The 16526-nt window shown below is 27.0% G+C and overlaps 7 protein-coding genes across 7 annotated transcripts, besides 17 other annotated features; 4 read left to right on the top strand and 3 right to left on the bottom strand.

The window, feature by feature from the left end:
• Positions 1-231: 231 nt before the first annotated feature.
• Positions 232-720, top strand: CMU_031830 (uncharacterized protein; the record flags this gene model as incomplete). Its single annotated transcript, XM_002142355.1, has 1 exon — positions 232-720. One exon carries the CDS (start codon positions 232-234, stop codon positions 718-720), a length of 489 nt encoding a protein of 162 aa, XP_002142391.1.
• Positions 716-736: a sequence feature (AT_rich).
• A 119-nt stretch (positions 737-855) lies between these two features.
• Positions 856-1013: a sequence feature (AT_rich).
• CMU_031820 (helicase) lies at positions 999-3509 on the bottom strand (the record flags this gene model as incomplete). Its single annotated transcript, XM_002142354.1, has 1 exon — positions 999-3509. One exon carries the CDS (start codon positions 3507-3509, stop codon positions 999-1001), a length of 2511 nt encoding a protein of 836 aa, XP_002142390.1.
• Positions 3113-3135: a microsatellite.
• Positions 3510-3800: 291 nt separating the features above from the next.
• Positions 3801-3886: a sequence feature (AT_rich).
• On the top strand, positions 3885-4706 carry CMU_031810 (uncharacterized protein; the record flags this gene model as incomplete). The annotated part of the gene is made up of 3 exons (XM_002142353.1): positions 3885-4045; positions 4113-4200; positions 4278-4706. 3 exons carry the CDS (start codon positions 3885-3887, stop codon positions 4704-4706), a joined length of 678 nt encoding a protein of 225 aa, XP_002142389.1.
• Positions 4230-4265: a sequence feature (AT_rich).
• Positions 4418-4443: a sequence feature (AT_rich).
• A 32-nt stretch (positions 4707-4738) lies between the features above and the next one.
• Positions 4739-4824: a sequence feature (AT_rich).
• Positions 4781-10183, bottom strand: CMU_031800 (C2 domain-containing protein; the record flags this gene model as incomplete). Its single annotated transcript, XM_002142352.1, has 1 exon — positions 4781-10183. One exon carries the CDS (start codon positions 10181-10183, stop codon positions 4781-4783), a length of 5403 nt encoding a protein of 1800 aa, XP_002142388.1.
• Positions 5717-5737: a sequence feature (AT_rich).
• A 16-nt stretch (positions 10184-10199) lies between the features above and the next one.
• Positions 10200-10237: a sequence feature (AT_rich).
• A 444-nt stretch (positions 10238-10681) lies between these two features.
• Positions 10682-10728: a sequence feature (AT_rich).
• CMU_031790 (tRNA -methyltransferase family protein) lies at positions 10705-11808 on the bottom strand (the record flags this gene model as incomplete). The annotated part of the gene is made up of 1 exon (XM_002142351.1): positions 10705-11808. The coding sequence occupies one exon, from the start codon at positions 11806-11808 to the stop codon at positions 10705-10707; it is 1104 nt and encodes a 367-aa protein (XP_002142387.1).
• Positions 11807-11854: a microsatellite.
• A 186-nt stretch (positions 11855-12040) lies between these two features.
• CMU_031780 (myb-like DNA-binding domain-containing protein) lies at positions 12041-14383 on the top strand (the record flags this gene model as incomplete). Its single annotated transcript, XM_002142350.1, has 1 exon — positions 12041-14383. One exon carries the CDS (start codon positions 12041-12043, stop codon positions 14381-14383), a length of 2343 nt encoding a protein of 780 aa, XP_002142386.1.
• Positions 13234-13270: a sequence feature (AT_rich).
• Positions 13656-13677: a sequence feature (AT_rich).
• Positions 14332-14562: a sequence feature (AT_rich).
• Positions 14563-14699: 137 nt separating this feature from the next.
• Positions 14700-14734: a sequence feature (AT_rich).
• A 229-nt stretch (positions 14735-14963) lies between these two features.
• Positions 14964-15000: a sequence feature (AT_rich).
• A 617-nt stretch (positions 15001-15617) lies between these two features.
• Positions 15618-15650: a sequence feature (AT_rich).
• A 157-nt stretch (positions 15651-15807) lies between these two features.
• On the top strand, positions 15808-16465 carry CMU_031770 (uncharacterized protein; the record flags this gene model as incomplete). Its single annotated transcript, XM_002142349.1, has 4 exons — positions 15808-15897; positions 15963-16158; positions 16229-16342; positions 16401-16465. 4 exons carry the CDS (start codon positions 15808-15810, stop codon positions 16463-16465), a joined length of 465 nt encoding a protein of 154 aa, XP_002142385.1.
• Positions 16466-16526: the final 61 nt, after the last annotated feature.

Genomic DNA, 16526 nt, shown 5'->3' with positions numbered 1-16526 from the left:
ACAGAGAATATATGTACTTAATTATATCAACAAAATTATATCAACAAAAGGTTTTTTTAGTTTTATTCTTATACTTTTTAGAAAAAAACTATATTAGAAAGTTCGGTACTTAAATAATCTCTGGCGCCAAATAAACGTATTTATTTCGCGCTTACGAGGTTTTTTGTTAAGTAAATAAGGTAATTTTAAGAGTTTCTAACAAAAGCTAGCAGAAAGAAAATAAGGTGATAAATGAGCCAACACAAGGAATCTATATCAACTGAACATGATAATGAACCTTCTATCAATGAACAATCAGTAACTGCAAATACCCAAGATAATAATATATGGAATTTATATGGAACAATAGGACAACCCTTAACAGATACAGAAACTGAAGATATTAATTATGTTAGTATGGTTGCTATTGGTGCTGCAACATCAGCTGCATTATGGAAAGCTTATTTCTATAGACCAGAAGAGATGGATGACTTTACAACATATTCTATGTTTATTATTACCTTATTAACTATTATTGGTGGCACCTATGTAATATATAATATGAGAAAAAGAGAAAGAAGTGAACTAAATCAAGTAGCCAGAGATGAACAAAATAATAATCTAATTACTCAGTCAGATAGAGCAACTAGTCAGGATACTCAAATTGACTCAAGTACTCCAAGTTCTCAAAATAATAAAAAAACATCTACAATTAAAAGACGAAAACAAAGAGTAGAATAAATTATAAAAATAAATTCTATTGAACTCATAGATCATATCACTTAAATTAGTAATTGAAATATTTTATTACTTTTTCATTATCCTAAAAATATATTAATGTATACTATTTCAGTTTCAAATATTTCTAACATTAAGTATATAATATAAAATATATATTCAAACTTAATAAATTTATCCTAGTTATTATTTGTCTATGAAACTTTATAATTAAAAATAATTTCTTCAATTATAACATTAATATTAAATATTAGTATAAGTATTCTAATCTTTATTTTATTCTAATTAGTAATAAAGTGCTGATGACTTGATTTCCTATGATCAATACCATCTAATGTAGATGCCATTATCTTCTGTTTCTTATATAATATCCCCCACATCTTATCATCAAGTGTATTCTCTGCAACTAAATAGTGAATATTTATACAAGAATATTGTGTTCCCATCCTATGACATCTATCTTCTGCTTGTAACATAAATCCTGGTACCCAATATAATTCTGCAAAAATGACTGTACCTGCACTTGTCAAATTCAAACCTTGACCACAAGCAGTTATTGATAATACAGCCACTTTACAATTTATATTATTTTGAAATTCTTTCACATATTCTTCCCTTTTATTTCCTGGTGTTTTACCATCTATTCTTATATATACAAAGTGCTTATTTATCTCGCTTAGTGACTTATTTCTTTTACGTTTTACTAAGATTGTTTCAATAGCATCTAACATTTCATGATGGTGACCAAATATAACAAATTTATCATCATTGTTATCTAACATATATTCAATATATTCTTGTACTGCCTCTATTTTAACCTGACATGTTAATTTATGTAAATTACACATATTAACATTTAAGTCATCATCAAATTCCTTATTATGATATTGTTCCTTTTGTATCTTATTTATATCTTCATTATTATTATAATTTTCATCATTTAATATTTCTTGTATTCTTTTAAGCCCATTCTTATCTTTAATTTCAAGTGGTACCTTACTTCTTAATTTAGGTGGTAATTCATGTAATACTTGTTTTTTCAATCTTCTAATCATCACACATTGACGTAGAAATAAATGTAATTCTTCGGTATTCCTACTACCATAAAATTCTTTCTTTCTACTAAATTTATTTATTCTAACATCACTATATCGATGAGCAAAATCTAAATATTTTAAAAATAATGGGCATCTTGCATATGATCTATTTATGTTGTCATTCATAATTTTACCTTTTATCAATTTCTTATTTCTCTTATCATTAATCAAGTTATTCATTTGATTAACAACAACATTAATTTGCTCATATAATTCTGTTGGATGATTTAATGCTGGTGTACCACTTAATAGTATTGCTCTCTTTGCATTATGTAGTAATGGAATAATTATCTGAGTTCTTTTTGCCATTGAATTCTTTAAAAAGTGTGATTCATCTGCAATAATTACATTAAATTCAACATTCAAAAATTTCCTAAAATATTCATTACGAACTAATAAATCATATGATATTATAATAATCTTAGCTCTCTTATGATATTTGTCATTACTATTTCTTATTAATATTACATTTGATTTATTAATTGTTGGATTTAACCATTCAATTGATTGTTGATACCATTGAAATCTTATAGATGATGGGCAAATTATTAATACTGGCCATTCACTTTGATAATATGAAATTAGTGATAATGCTTGTAATGTTTTACCTAAACCCATTTCATCACCAATTAATAATCTACCATTATTCTTTAAACCAAATAATATCCCAACACATTGAAATGGTCTTAAACTTCCATATAATTTTGGAAATTCCTCTTTTAAAAATGATAATGAATTCATACATATACTGTTTGTATGACATCCAATACAGTTATTACATGAAACTGATATTTCATCTTTTATATATTTTGGTGTTGCTGAATGTGTTTCTCGAGCTAATTTAAAATTAGGAAAACATTCAAATATGAAATCCGGTATACTTTCTACTTTACATTCAAATGAATTCATTATACTGTCATATATTCTTTCATAATATAAACCTGAATATATATAAGATCCTGATAAATTCTTTTCACCAAAATCATTCAAATCTGAGTGATATAATTTCATCTTTTTTGTTACAGGCTTCACTTCAGATAAATTTAATGAATTTAACCAATTACTTAGTGATCTTGGTAAATTAAATGATATTTTCTGATTTTGTTCAACTGAAATACGAAACATTGTTGGTGACACCATTGATAAGATTATAGTACAATCTATTTTTGGTTTCTTTGGTGTTAAATATGTTGTTAATCCATTTGCTATTATAGTTGATCCAGACATTAGTTCATCAATTTCCTTTTCTAATCTATCTAACAAATAGAAATCACCATTATTGCATTCATTATAATTTATATTATTATTATTATTATTATTAAATTCTGTATATTTATTATCACTTATATTTAGTTCTTTATTTTCATTATCTATATTATTATTTTGTAACTTATTACAATCAAATTTCTTTTTTTCTAATTTTTCATCTGAAATATTTGTACCAATATAATCAAGTACAAGACTTGGTATTCCTTTACAGTTTGTAATAATATAAGAATTATTACTATTCATTCCATTATCAATCTTCTTGGTGCTGAATGACTCACTTTTCTCCCTTAAATAATTGGCAAATCTTATTAATGACCTATTAGTAGGATTATCAATAGATAGTACCCACCTTGCATACCCAGGATCAACTTTTTCAATATGTTGAAATGTTTTCCCTTTATGTTTTCCAATATCCAATATTTCCATGTTTTATCTTGACATTAGTTATTAAAGAAAATTAGTCAAATAATAGTTTAGGATTATATTGTCTTGATATACTTAAATATATTGGTAATAGTGGGAATTTAATATTTTGTTAGGCATTTTCTACTTTATATTATATTCTTTAGCACTTTTTAGTAAAATACAAATAATAATGTACCGCCTCTTGGCGCTAACCTTTATGAATATTTAAAAAGTTACTTTAATTTTCCCTCTTGCAGTAGAATTTTATGATCTAATTTCCCATGTAATTTATCTAATAAGTCAACCCTGTAGAATATTATATAGAAATTTATATAAAATTATTTGATTGAAGTTTTTATTTTTATATATATAAGAACTTAATATTACAAATTATTAATGTACGATTCAAATAACGAACAAAAGCTTATACAAAAGCTTCGATTACTACAAAAAAAGTGTCCAGAAAATCGTAAATGTGCAAATTGCAATGAAATAGGTCCAAACTATATTTGTATGGACTTTGGGACCTTCATTTGTACTATATGCTCAGGGATTCAGTAAGTCTTAAATAAAAGTGAATGTTAAAGTATTTGTATTATACTTTACATTACTAATTAAATATAGTAGGGAATTTACTCATAAAGTAAAAGGAATATCTGTTTCCAAATGGTCAATTGAAGAAATAGAATTTATAGAGAATCATGGAAATTTGGTATGTTACCTCGTTTTGTTTTATGTATGTTTTTTAATATAAATTTAACATTTAATACTTTTTTTCTTCTTCAATAGAATGATTATAAAAAATATCTTGTAAATAGAGATCCAAGACTAGGACCATTTCCAACTTCATCACAGGTTGATAAATTAAAAGAATTCATTAAACATAAATATGTCGATAAACTTTGGATTGATTGGAATTTTCATAGTACAATATTATTAAATAATAATAATATTTCAACTATAAATCAGAGGAAAATAACTAATAATAGTGGATTAAATAAAAATATTCAAACAAGAAGTAATTTATCACCAATATTAAGAAGTGGAAAATTAGAATCAGGGAAATCTGAAGGTGAAAATGGAAAGGCAGAAACTTGTGATTTATTAGGACTAGGTGATTATAAAGTACAATATGATATAAATAACCAATATAATCGTAATCCATTTTCAAATAATAAAGTAAATATAACACCAGCATGGTATGAAAGTATTAATTGAAGATTACATTATCAGAAATATAATATCCTCTCATATATATTTTATAATAATAAATTCTTTTTTGTATCTTTTATTTATTTAAATAGTTTAATAAGTAACATTAATATTGTAATAATAACAATAGATGTTATAATCCATGTAAATATTTTAGCACCCCATTTAATATTTGTAGTTGCTGAGAAAAATCCACGTCCAAATGCACTAGTTGTTATATAATTTCTATGATCTGTAACATCTGGTAAGTATGGATCACGATTTGGTTCATCTCTACCAATACCTACTGGTTTAGATTCAGCTATAGATAGTGGTAATATTGAAATTTCAATTTCCATTTCCCCACGTTTTTCATTAAGTCTAGCTGGATGAGTTAAATTGATCCATGAACGATTAATTTTAACACAGCTATAACTTTTTCTTGATCTCATTAGTTCATTTGATAGATCTAAAGTGCATTCTGATAGTGCATCTCCAAATACTATCAAACCACGATTCCATACTTGTAAACGTAATATAGGAAATTGACATGGTACTGGTATATTAAAAACAAATCTCCAATTAAATGTAGCAGTGCCATCATAACTATTCCAATGTGTATCTGTATCAAATTCTAAAATTGAATTACTATTTGGTGACATTAAACCTTTAACCATAAGTGATATTGCTGGACCACCAAATGATAATATATTTGTAACTCCTGAAGTATTAATTAATTCAGATATTGGGATATTTCTTAACTTATAAATGGCAACTCTAACTTGACATATTTCTGTAGTAGGTGGATTTAATAGATATATTGGTCTTAATAAGGATATTTCTGGTGGAAGTATATGAAACCAACATCTTAAACTTCCTACAGGATAATTTGTTGGAATATAATTCCATTGATCATTAAATGGATATAATTGTCGTATTTCAATTGGCAATATAGAATTAGGATTTGATAATATTTTTTGATATCTTGGATGAAAGAAGCGATCTTCTATATCAATATATGTTCTTCCATAAGATTGATTTAAATTATTATTTTTATACATTACAGTTATAGATAAAAGTGCATTAGTTGGTAATAAGGCATCTAATATATATGTTTTATAGAATTCTGGTGAAAATCCCTGAACACAATTTTCAGAATCATTTATTTCAAATATCCCATTTGAACTGTTTCCAATTTGATCATGACCTGTTTTTAAATTTAGATACCAACTACCTTCACTTTTTGTTGATTTAATATTACTTAATGCAGTTAATGCATTCTTATTTTGTATTCTTGGTGGAACAAAGCCATGACCTGTAAGTATATATGCACGTATTTTTAAACGTGGTATTTCTGCTATTTGTTTTTTTAAATATTCTAGTAAAGGATCAGAATAATAATTTTTATTGTTTTTAATATCTGAAGATTTTGTTATTTTAGTTGGGATATTTGGCAAAATATTTGTTTGATTATGATCTATATTCAAATCGTTACTATTTATAGAAGATAATGAATATCTCCTACAATTAATTTTATTCATTGGAGATATTGATTCTTCAGAATTTATAGAATTTGACAATATATCATAATTAATTGATGAATCATTACTACTCCTCCAATATTCTCTTTTTGATAAAGGTAATTGTTTTGGTTTAGGTGTTTGTAGTATAATTCCATCATTAGATAAGTTTGAAGTTTTATTTTGTTTATTTTTAAATTTGCTTTGAGACAAAATACGACAATATACTTTTAAAAATCCGACAACTTCTATTTCACCAAATTTATTTGCTGATATGATTGGAACTGAGTCATAAGGTAAATCATCCATATCAAGCTCTAATTCATATTCCTGGCCCAATTCATCTTGTTCATCTGATATATCTTGATTATCAAGTGTATAGTCATCATCATCTATAAAATCTAGTTCTTTGTTATTTGTATTTTGAAGTTTATTTGCAAAAAACCAATCTAAACCATCTCCCTGTTTAAATAATTTCTTTGATGCTGATATATTACTTTTAGTTGGAGAAATCCCCCAATTAATTTTCTTAGAAATTTCGTTATATATATTCTCACTTTTTAATGGTATCAGTTCATCATTATTAGTTGATTCATATAGTGGTTTTACATAAGATTCCATTGATGTTATACAAGAATTTAAAGCTTCCAAATCATGTATTGGAATTTGTAAATTTGGATCTTTTGACAATGCATCTTCCTCAGCCTCATAAAACATTGTTGGCATTCTATCCATTCCTAAATAATCCAATGGTAATAAATCATTATGTTTATAAATCTTATTGTTATTAACAGATTTGGTATCTAATTTAGTATCATTTTTCATATCCAAATTATTCCTAAAGAAAAAATCTTGTATAATATTTTTTAAGTTAAGCTCAAAATTTTCTCCTGATAATAAAGATCTTCTATTTAGAAGTTGTTCATTATCGATTAAAAATACATTTGATGGTTCATAAAATATATCAAAAAAATCACCATGTTGAAAATCATTCTTCTCAATATTAATATAATCTTCATTATCATCTTCACAATAGTTTTTAATAAACTCATTCCTTGAAGTAGAGCTACTAGTTTTATTTGTATTACTATAACCAGAATGTGAATAGAAATCTAATGCGCTATCATCATTTAAATGAATATTTCGAATAGTATTTCCATCTGGTAATGTGATTAATGATGATGATGGTGATATTGAGGTACTATAAAATTCTGTTTTAGGGATATAATTAGATAAGTTAGCTGAATCACTTATCCATATTTTCCATGGACCTTTATAATATTTACTTAAAAATCGTTTTCCATTTCTAAGCCATTTATGAGTAGCCATATTTGGTGGAATATATTGGAATTCATTTTTGAGTAGACGTTGGTTATATTCATCTATCCAAGGTAGATGATGATTTAAATGTATATATGCAGTTCCAAACTCTCTATATTTTCCACTAAAAACAGTTATTGGCTCTAATATACGTACTTCTAAGTATGTTTGAAAAATTGGCGATGCAGGTATATGGCATTTCAGACAGAAATCTTGTAAATAATTGTACTTCCCAGCATCCCCTTGATATGGTTCACTTGCTTGTTCTACCCATAAACGATTTTCAGGTTTTTCTGGATCTCTTCCAAATTCTAATTGTATCAGAGGTTTAGTTGAACTGCCCATAGAAAAAAGTGATGATCCACCATTATCACCTTGTGACCTTAATCGTATACCTATTAAAAATAAATGTATATCACATGGTATATATGTAGGAGTTGCATCTGGTACATACCATGCTCTCCAATTTGCATCATCAAGTGGTACATCTGAGTTCCCAGTTTTATTTGAGTATTCTTTTTTTACATCCGTTATAATATTAGCAACTGATGAAAATATTGATGATGAAATATCTCCCAATTTTATAAGTTCAAATGTACAGAGAATACGTGCCTTACATTCAGGTATACGTGGTGTTTGAAGTATAAACCATTCGGGTCGATTCTTTTTCATAAACCCAATATATAATGGAGATATGGCTACAGATCCAAGTACTATATCTTCATGTAAAATAGCAATGTTAAGCCATTGAGCAACAGACAAGTCATCTGGTAATGCTGCATCAAAAACTAATGCTTCATGCCAATCAGGGTTAACCGTTTTAGGAATAACTTCTGTTAAAACTGTGCCACCACCAAGTGTTACCATTACTACAGGATCTGGAAGAGTTGATTCTACTGCTGGTATTCGAATAGCTTGGAAAATATAAGCACGACAAATCCAACGTCGTAAATTATATTGAATTCTTGATGGCCTAGTAGTGTTTATAGAATATTTATTTAGGTAATCTTCTTCATATTGATATTCTGTATCTTTTTTTCTTAATATGAATGATCCTAATAACATGCCATAATGTTTAATATGTGCTAATGCAACAGCTTGATCATATGGTAAATCTTGTCCTATCATTATACCGTAATGAGCAGCAGAAAGTAGTGGATACCATTTTGGTCTTTCAGATCCATATTTTAACATATCATGTGCAGAAATTCTAATATAAGAATGAAAAATAGCTCTATCTTGTGATTCATCTCTGGTAAATATGCGAATAAGCAAATCTGCACTCATGTCAATATCTGGCAATGCAAATACTTGATCAGGAATACGACCAATATCAGTATCCAATGGGAATGAATCAGATATTTTAATTTTTGTATTAGGAATAATCCAATAACACCAAGATCCCAAACTTAGCTCAATATAAACATCAGCTGGTAATCCAAGTCCACTCAATTCATATATATCAACCCAAAATAAATAAGGTGATACACTAGGGAGATCAACTGGATTACAGGGGATTTTTATTGGGGTTGGATTTGCAACTCTTGTTAAGTTTGCAGATACAAGTAAACGCCCTAAATAAGCAATACATGGATATGAAGCCGTGTATTTACTATCAAACATACTTAGCACACCAAAAGAATTTTGAAATGAAGTTACAAGACTAGTAATTTGATGATGATCCCCAGACTCTTCAGCTACTTTTGCAGTCATTGCAATGTCTTTTATGTTAATTGCATTTCCGCGTAGACCAGTCGTCTGACCATAAAAGTGCAACCAAGTTGGAGTTAACTCATTTTTAAAGATATCTTGTAAGCTCAACTTTGTTTGTGCAACAAGTCTAGGACCATCACCACCACCTTGCGCATCCCAAAGCTCTAAGACAATTCTATCATCTAAACATGGAAGACCTACTGGAAACTTTAAAGTTTCATTCCATACTGGTGATGATGAAGATTTCACAACGGCTGTTTGCAATGCATTATCTAATGCAACTATCCTTACAAAAGGATTTGGTGAATATCCATCTGCTTCTTGATGTGTTAAGTCTGTATAATCAGGTAGTAAAATGCTTCTTGCTAAGTGCACATTAAAATTTAAGTGATAATAAGTTATATCTAATTCTGGAACTGGTAATGATGAAGGTGTAAAAGATATTGCTCCTCTATATGATTCTGATCCATAAATATATGAATCTTCTGGATTAACTACATCATTTTCACCTAGAACATATATAGATAATCTAATATATCCTAATGGGATAGATGGTCTCTCTGGAATTGTTATCGGGACAAGAGTTTTAAGTAATCTATGACTTGGTAAGCCATATATCTTTTCAAATGATCCTGTATACATTCCTATTAGCTCTTGACGAAAAAATCCTTGGTGTAAAACTCGTATCTCAACAGTAGCTCTTTGAAATTCGTCCCAATTTAACAATAACTGCTGAAAGTAAAATGTCTTATTAAATGCACATGAAGATGTTGCTTCCTTTGATTCTGTAGCATAACTATCACCTTTAATAGTAACTTCAACTAATGGATTGGGTAGCTTAGCATCAGATGCACTTTTCTTACTAGATAAGGCAATATCTGTTGGCCATACTAAATTCTGGACCTCTACAATCTCTACAATCACATTATAAAATTGAGGATGGTTCCACATGATATTTGTCTGTAACTTTAAATAATAATATATATATATATTATATTATAATTTGTAAAGTTTTATCAATTTAAACAATATGATCCAAGCATAAAAATTTCTAATAAGTCCGAAAAAAACTTCGTAAAGTGTTATATTTGTATCTTATTACTATATCTAAAATCAAAATTTTACTATTCTTACTATTCCAGGTCCATAATTAACAGTATGACACCCCATTACATCTTTGAACGTCCTGTCCCTAAAAACTTTCATGTAGTCACCACTTAACCTAAAAAGAAGCTATTAAATCTTTGTATTAAACTAGAAATTTACAAAACAAAATCCCTAGAATCTTTTAAGATTATGATTAAGATCAACTACATTCATATTTTTGAAAAAAACAAAAATTATAATTAAGTTATATATCAGAATATATATAGGAAGTTAGGCGCCTATAGTTTAATTGTTTTCTTCTCTAAAAAGAAAAAAGGATGTAATTGCATGCATGCATTTTCCTTTAAAAAAATTAATATACTATATTATTGTAATAGTATATTTTTTTTCTTTTGAAACTCTCTAATTTCTAACCTTTTAAGTGCTCTTCTACTTTGATTTTTAGCTCTTCTAGTAGGTATAGATTTTACAAGTGCTTCTTTCCAGTTATTTCCATGGATATAATTAACTAAGATCTCAATCACGGTATTAACATTCAAGATACAATTTGCCTTTTCACCAATAAAAGATTTTATTGGTAATTTTTTGCATACAAGATCTTTCTCAATAGCCTGGTTCAAAGACTCATATTTGGTAACAGTTCTATCAACAAGACCTCCTACAATATAAACTTTATTGGGTTCAAAATTTTGCAGTTCTTCATTAGCATCAGGTGATAAAATGACAATATTATCCTTTGGAAATATATCCCAAAAAGGTTTTTCATGTAATGTCATTTTCCATTTATTCATCGAATATTTTTCCATAGCAATTTGGTATAGGGTATCACTATTCTTTAATGGAGATACATGAAAATTTATCCAACCAAACCAATCAAACTTGTCATAATATAGTTTTGAAGTTTCACTATTTGGACCTAATTTAAAAATTTCAGTCATAGAATCTGATTCTGGGTTGGTGATATCAAATATTCTCAAAGATCTTATCATATAGTAGTATGATAATGATATTTGACGTACAAGTGAATTCAATTCCTTTTCATTCATTACTCTTTCGAAACTCAAGTTAAAACATATATTATAATTCTTATCTGGACAATACTTATAATCTTGCGGGGTCTGATTTATTATTTTATTTGATAAAAAAAGTGTTTTATGTTCTTGAAGAAATCTCTCTCTTAATATAAAGTGTCTTCTATCATCCTCTGTCATCGAATTCAGCATTAACTTTCGTTGGCTAGAAATAAGCTCCCTTTTTCTTTTCCTTTCTTGAGATCTTTGGGATCTTAACTTAAACTTTCTGTAATCCCTTGCAATTCTTTTCTTCTGGCTTTTTTTAAGACGAGTACTGGTAGTTATTCTATCGTGGATTGTATCATTTTTTTGTTCTTCATTATTAATATGGCTACATATACTTAGATTATTCTGAGTGACTAAAACATTTGTTTCTAATAAGTCTTCAAGTATCATATGTATATGTATATATATATATATATATATAATATAATATAATATAAGACTAAGTTAGGTATAAACTAAGGATGATATTTTCTAATAACTTGGAAATTTAATATACCTGACTATAGATTTGCGATATAACGCGCCTAATATTATTAGGCTGTGATCTTGTAAAAGAAAATTTAGGAGATAATAGCCATCATATTCGTAATATAATATATAGGGAGATATATAGAATATCAATATGAGGTTACTATTTAAAGGGGGAATTTGGAAAAATAGTGAAGATGAAATTCTTAAAACAGCTGTAATGAAATATGGCTTAAATAACTGGTCTAGAGTAGCCTCATTACTAGTTAGAAAATCAGCAAAACAATGTAAAGCAAGATGGTATGAGTGGTTGGATCCCAGAGTTTGTAAAACAGAATGGTCTAGGGACGAAGAAGAAAAATTACTACACTTAGCAAAATTATTCCCATGTCAATGGAGAACAATTGCACCAATAGTCGGTAGAACAGCCTATCAATGCCTTGAACATTATGAATTATTATTAGATAGAGTACAAGGAAGGGAGCTTTTTAGTGCAACTAATGATCCACGTAAATTACGTCCTGGAGAAATAGATCCAAATCCTGAATCTAAACCAAGTCGTCCAGATGCTATAGATCTTGATGATGATGAAAAAGAAATGTTAGCTGAAGCACGTGCTCGTTTAGCTAATACTAATGGAAAAAAAGCAAAAAGACGAGCTAGAGAACGTCACCTAGAAGAAGCAAGAAGATTAGCAATGTTACAAAAACGAAGAGAGCTTAAAGCATCCGGAATGCTTTCAGCTGCATCTATAACAAGATACAGAAAAAGAAAATATAAAGATGAGGACTATTTAAGTGAAATCCCTTTCCAAGAGATACCAGAAGAGGGTATATTTCCTGTTGAGTATGAGAATAAACAAAAAGAGCAAACAAAGAAAACTTTAGCAGAACTTGAAGGAATTGAATTAAATAAAAAGAAAAAGCAAAAAAAAAGAGATGATGATGAAATGAAGAAAATTATGAAAACTAATTTACCGAAAGTTTTGTCTGATATTCAAAAAGCAAATCAAATTACTAATATACCAAAAAAAAGAAAGTTAATACTACCTGAACCTAATTTTACTTTAGAGGATATTAAATCAATAGGAAATATGAAATTTGGTTTAAATATTGGTGGTACAGTAAATACATCAATTGCACATTCTATAGCAAATTATTCGGGATATTCAAGTACAACATATAATACTAATAAATATACTAAGAATCCCAGTAGTATAATGGATGAAGCAAAGAATGAATTAATAAGGAAAATATCACCAAGTCCTTTAAGTTTAGACCAGGAAACTGAAAAGAAAATTAAAATAATTAATGAAAATTCAGAAATTATTACTTCTAAAACATCTTCATATATTAATGAAAATTTTAATAATAAAAGTATATTACGAAGTATGGATAATTTTGCAATAAGCCATAGACTTAGTTTTAATTCAAACTCAATTACTGATGAAACTGGTAGTGTTGCTTCTTTAGATCCTATTGGTAGAAAAGCACGTCTAGAGATGTACAAAATGCAAGCAAAAACAGCATTATATAATCTTCCTAAAGTAAGTAATGATGTTGAAATTAATATTGAAGTTACTACTAATAATTTAAGTAACTTAAGCAATATAAGAAATCCCAATAATTTATCGAATATTCCAATAGATAAAATGGATATATTAAGGGATGAAAAGAGGCAGAAAAAACAAGAAGCTGACTTAATATGGAAGAAACAGACACATGTAATACAAAATAATCTACCAAGACCTTTTATTATATCACCTAAGGATTTATTAAATAATTATAATATGGAAAATAATATAAGTAGCTTACATGAATATGTTCAAGCATTTGAATTAATAAAACAAGAACTCGTTAACTTAATAATTAATGATTCAATCATATTTCCACAAAAAATACCCCAAAATCTTGTAGGATATGCTTCTTATGATATATATAGTGATCATTTCATTAATGATAAATTATTAAATAATGATATTTTATCTTCCGATATTAGCAAGGCATTAGATATGATAAATGATGAACTATTATTTATGAAAAAAGAAAATCCACAATACTACAAAACCTTTCCAGAAGACTACATTGTAAATAATATATATGATCCGAAATATTTATATGTTCCATCTTATAATAAATATATGGATATTGATAAAATATCAAATAATGAACTTTTATCTGGATATAAACATCTATATCAGATTTTATTTACTATATATAAAGAGAAGTTTATATCTACTGTTGAACTGGAAGGAAATGTTCAAGAAACCTTAAAACCTTATATTATTGAATCAAATAAACTCAATGATGAAATAAATTTTATTCTGAATGATATAAATAAGAAAAAAATTGAATTGGAATCTTTTAAACATATACAGGAACTTGAAAATAATTCTTATAATGTAAGACTCAAAAACTTAGAAACTTTATTAGCAAATGAAAAAAGTATTAATAAGAAATTACAATTATATTATAAAAAGTATAAACAAGATCTATAAATTAATATTTATAAGTAAAATATTTTTATTATGAAAATATCTAAATAAGGATTACAAATAAATATATTCACAATGTAATAATATTCAGATTCCTTTACTAGTTTAATACTTTATTATTTAAATATAAGAATTTATAAGCAATATTTTTTTTTTTCATATAAAAAAACTAAAATAATTATCTAAAGTAAAACTTTTGTTCTTTAAAAGTGAAATTAACCTGACAATTCAATACTAAAGAAAGTATCTTTGAAAACCCAATAACTTATAAATAATATGGAATAGTAAATACTTCTCAATCTTTACCATAACTGTAATCTAAAAATTAAAACTAGTTATATTATTATTATTTAAGTTTTACTTTTTTCCAAAATATTAACAAGTATACTAGTATATGGTTATTATAAAAGAAGAAATTTGATATTTATATCACATCTATTATAGTTATTAATCTTACTATAGCATTTGCAGCATCTATATTAAGAAATTTTGAAATAACTCACCTTCTTAATAAAAAAGAAGCTATTATTGATAAATTTGAATAAGTATAAATTTCTGGAAATACATTATTACCTAGGAATTCTATTAAATTATATATTTATTTATAAGAATTAATAATAGAGGAGTTACACCTTATCTTCAACTATAATTATGCGTATTCTCATTCATCCGCCTTTCCCCCTCTTTCAACAGAAATTATTACATTACTAAGACCTTATCACTCTAATTGGATTAATATTTAGCCATTCAAATAATAAAAGTCTATTATTACCAAATTTAGATTTATATGAAGTCTATTAGAATACCTATTCCCAAATTTACCCAGAGTCGTGTTTTAAGAAGAGTATGTTCCATCTTGATTATATAAGAAAAAAAGATCACTATTCAAATTAAAAAACTAATAAAATCTTTTTCTATTTTAATTTAGTGGAATATGGTAGATTATGACAGAAGTCAGTTCTTCTACTGGAATCTCCTTTCTATTGGTTTAACAATAATTCCAATAGGATACCTATTTTCAGTAAGTAGCTAAGATCACTCGTTAGAAAGTATACAATATGTCATTATTAATCAGAAGCATTTATTATCTTTATTTATTTACTTTTATTAGGCAAACTACCGAGTAACAGATATTTCACAAGACTCTATCAGAACTGAATTACCTAAGAAATCATTCAATCCAAGACTCTTCGGTTTATACGATAAATTTGAATAGTCTCTGAATATATAAATAGCCAATTATATTATTATTAAAATATTACTTAATTTTGTGTTACTTTTCTAATCCCCTGTTATAGAACTTTTTTCTATACATAACCCCACATGATATTTGGTACCCCTTATGGCGCCTTTTTGAATTTTGTAATGGTCTTACATAATTATAGATGTCTATAAATTATTTTATTAAAGATTAGTATTCTATAAAAATGAATACAGAAGAGGGACAGTTAAATAGTAAAATAACCTATTTAAATGTAGATGACACTTGTAATATGTGGGAATCTCTAACTTTCGAGGTATTGAGAAATTGCAGTCACTTTTAATCTTAATTTATTTCTTAATTTTCATTGAAATTTCATAGGAAGTAAGAAGGCTTCATAATAAATTTGTAGAGGAGAGATTTTGGTCACAATTCCATACTCCAAGAAATGTCCTTTTAGCTCTGGTTGGTGAAGTGGGTGAAATTTGTGAATTATTCCAGTGGAAAAGTAATGTAGAAATAGGACTTAAAGATTGGTCTGAAAAAGAAAAAGTGGAAGTAGCTGAGGAAATAGCCGGTAAGAGTAATTACATAGATATTAATAAATCTTATTCTCTAGTTATTAAATAATTGCTTCAAATTTACAGATGCAACTATATATTTAATCCGTTTAGCACATCTTTGTAATATAGATATATCCAAGGCAATAAAAAGCAAGATGGAGAAGAATTGCATGAAATATCCAGTAGAATTTGCAAAAGGTATTATATTATTTACAAAATATTACATAATAAAGTCTAATTCTTTGTGTGATTGTAGGAAATCCTGCTAAGTATACTACTTATCAGAATATTGAAAATAAAGAATATTCAAATAGTTTATAATATTTATTTAAAGATACTTCATTACTATATCCTTCTACAGCTAAAATTTCTGACTAAAAAT

The sequence above is a fragment of the Cryptosporidium muris genome, genomic scaffold (assembly GCF_000006515.1).
Source record: "Cryptosporidium muris RN66 scf_1106632373433 genomic scaffold, whole genome shotgun sequence".
NCBI classification, from domain to species: domain Eukaryota; phylum Apicomplexa; class Conoidasida; order Eucoccidiorida; family Cryptosporidiidae; genus Cryptosporidium; species Cryptosporidium muris.
The sequence above is the reverse complement of the archived record's forward strand: the minus strand, read 5'-3'. Positions and strand labels throughout refer to the sequence as shown.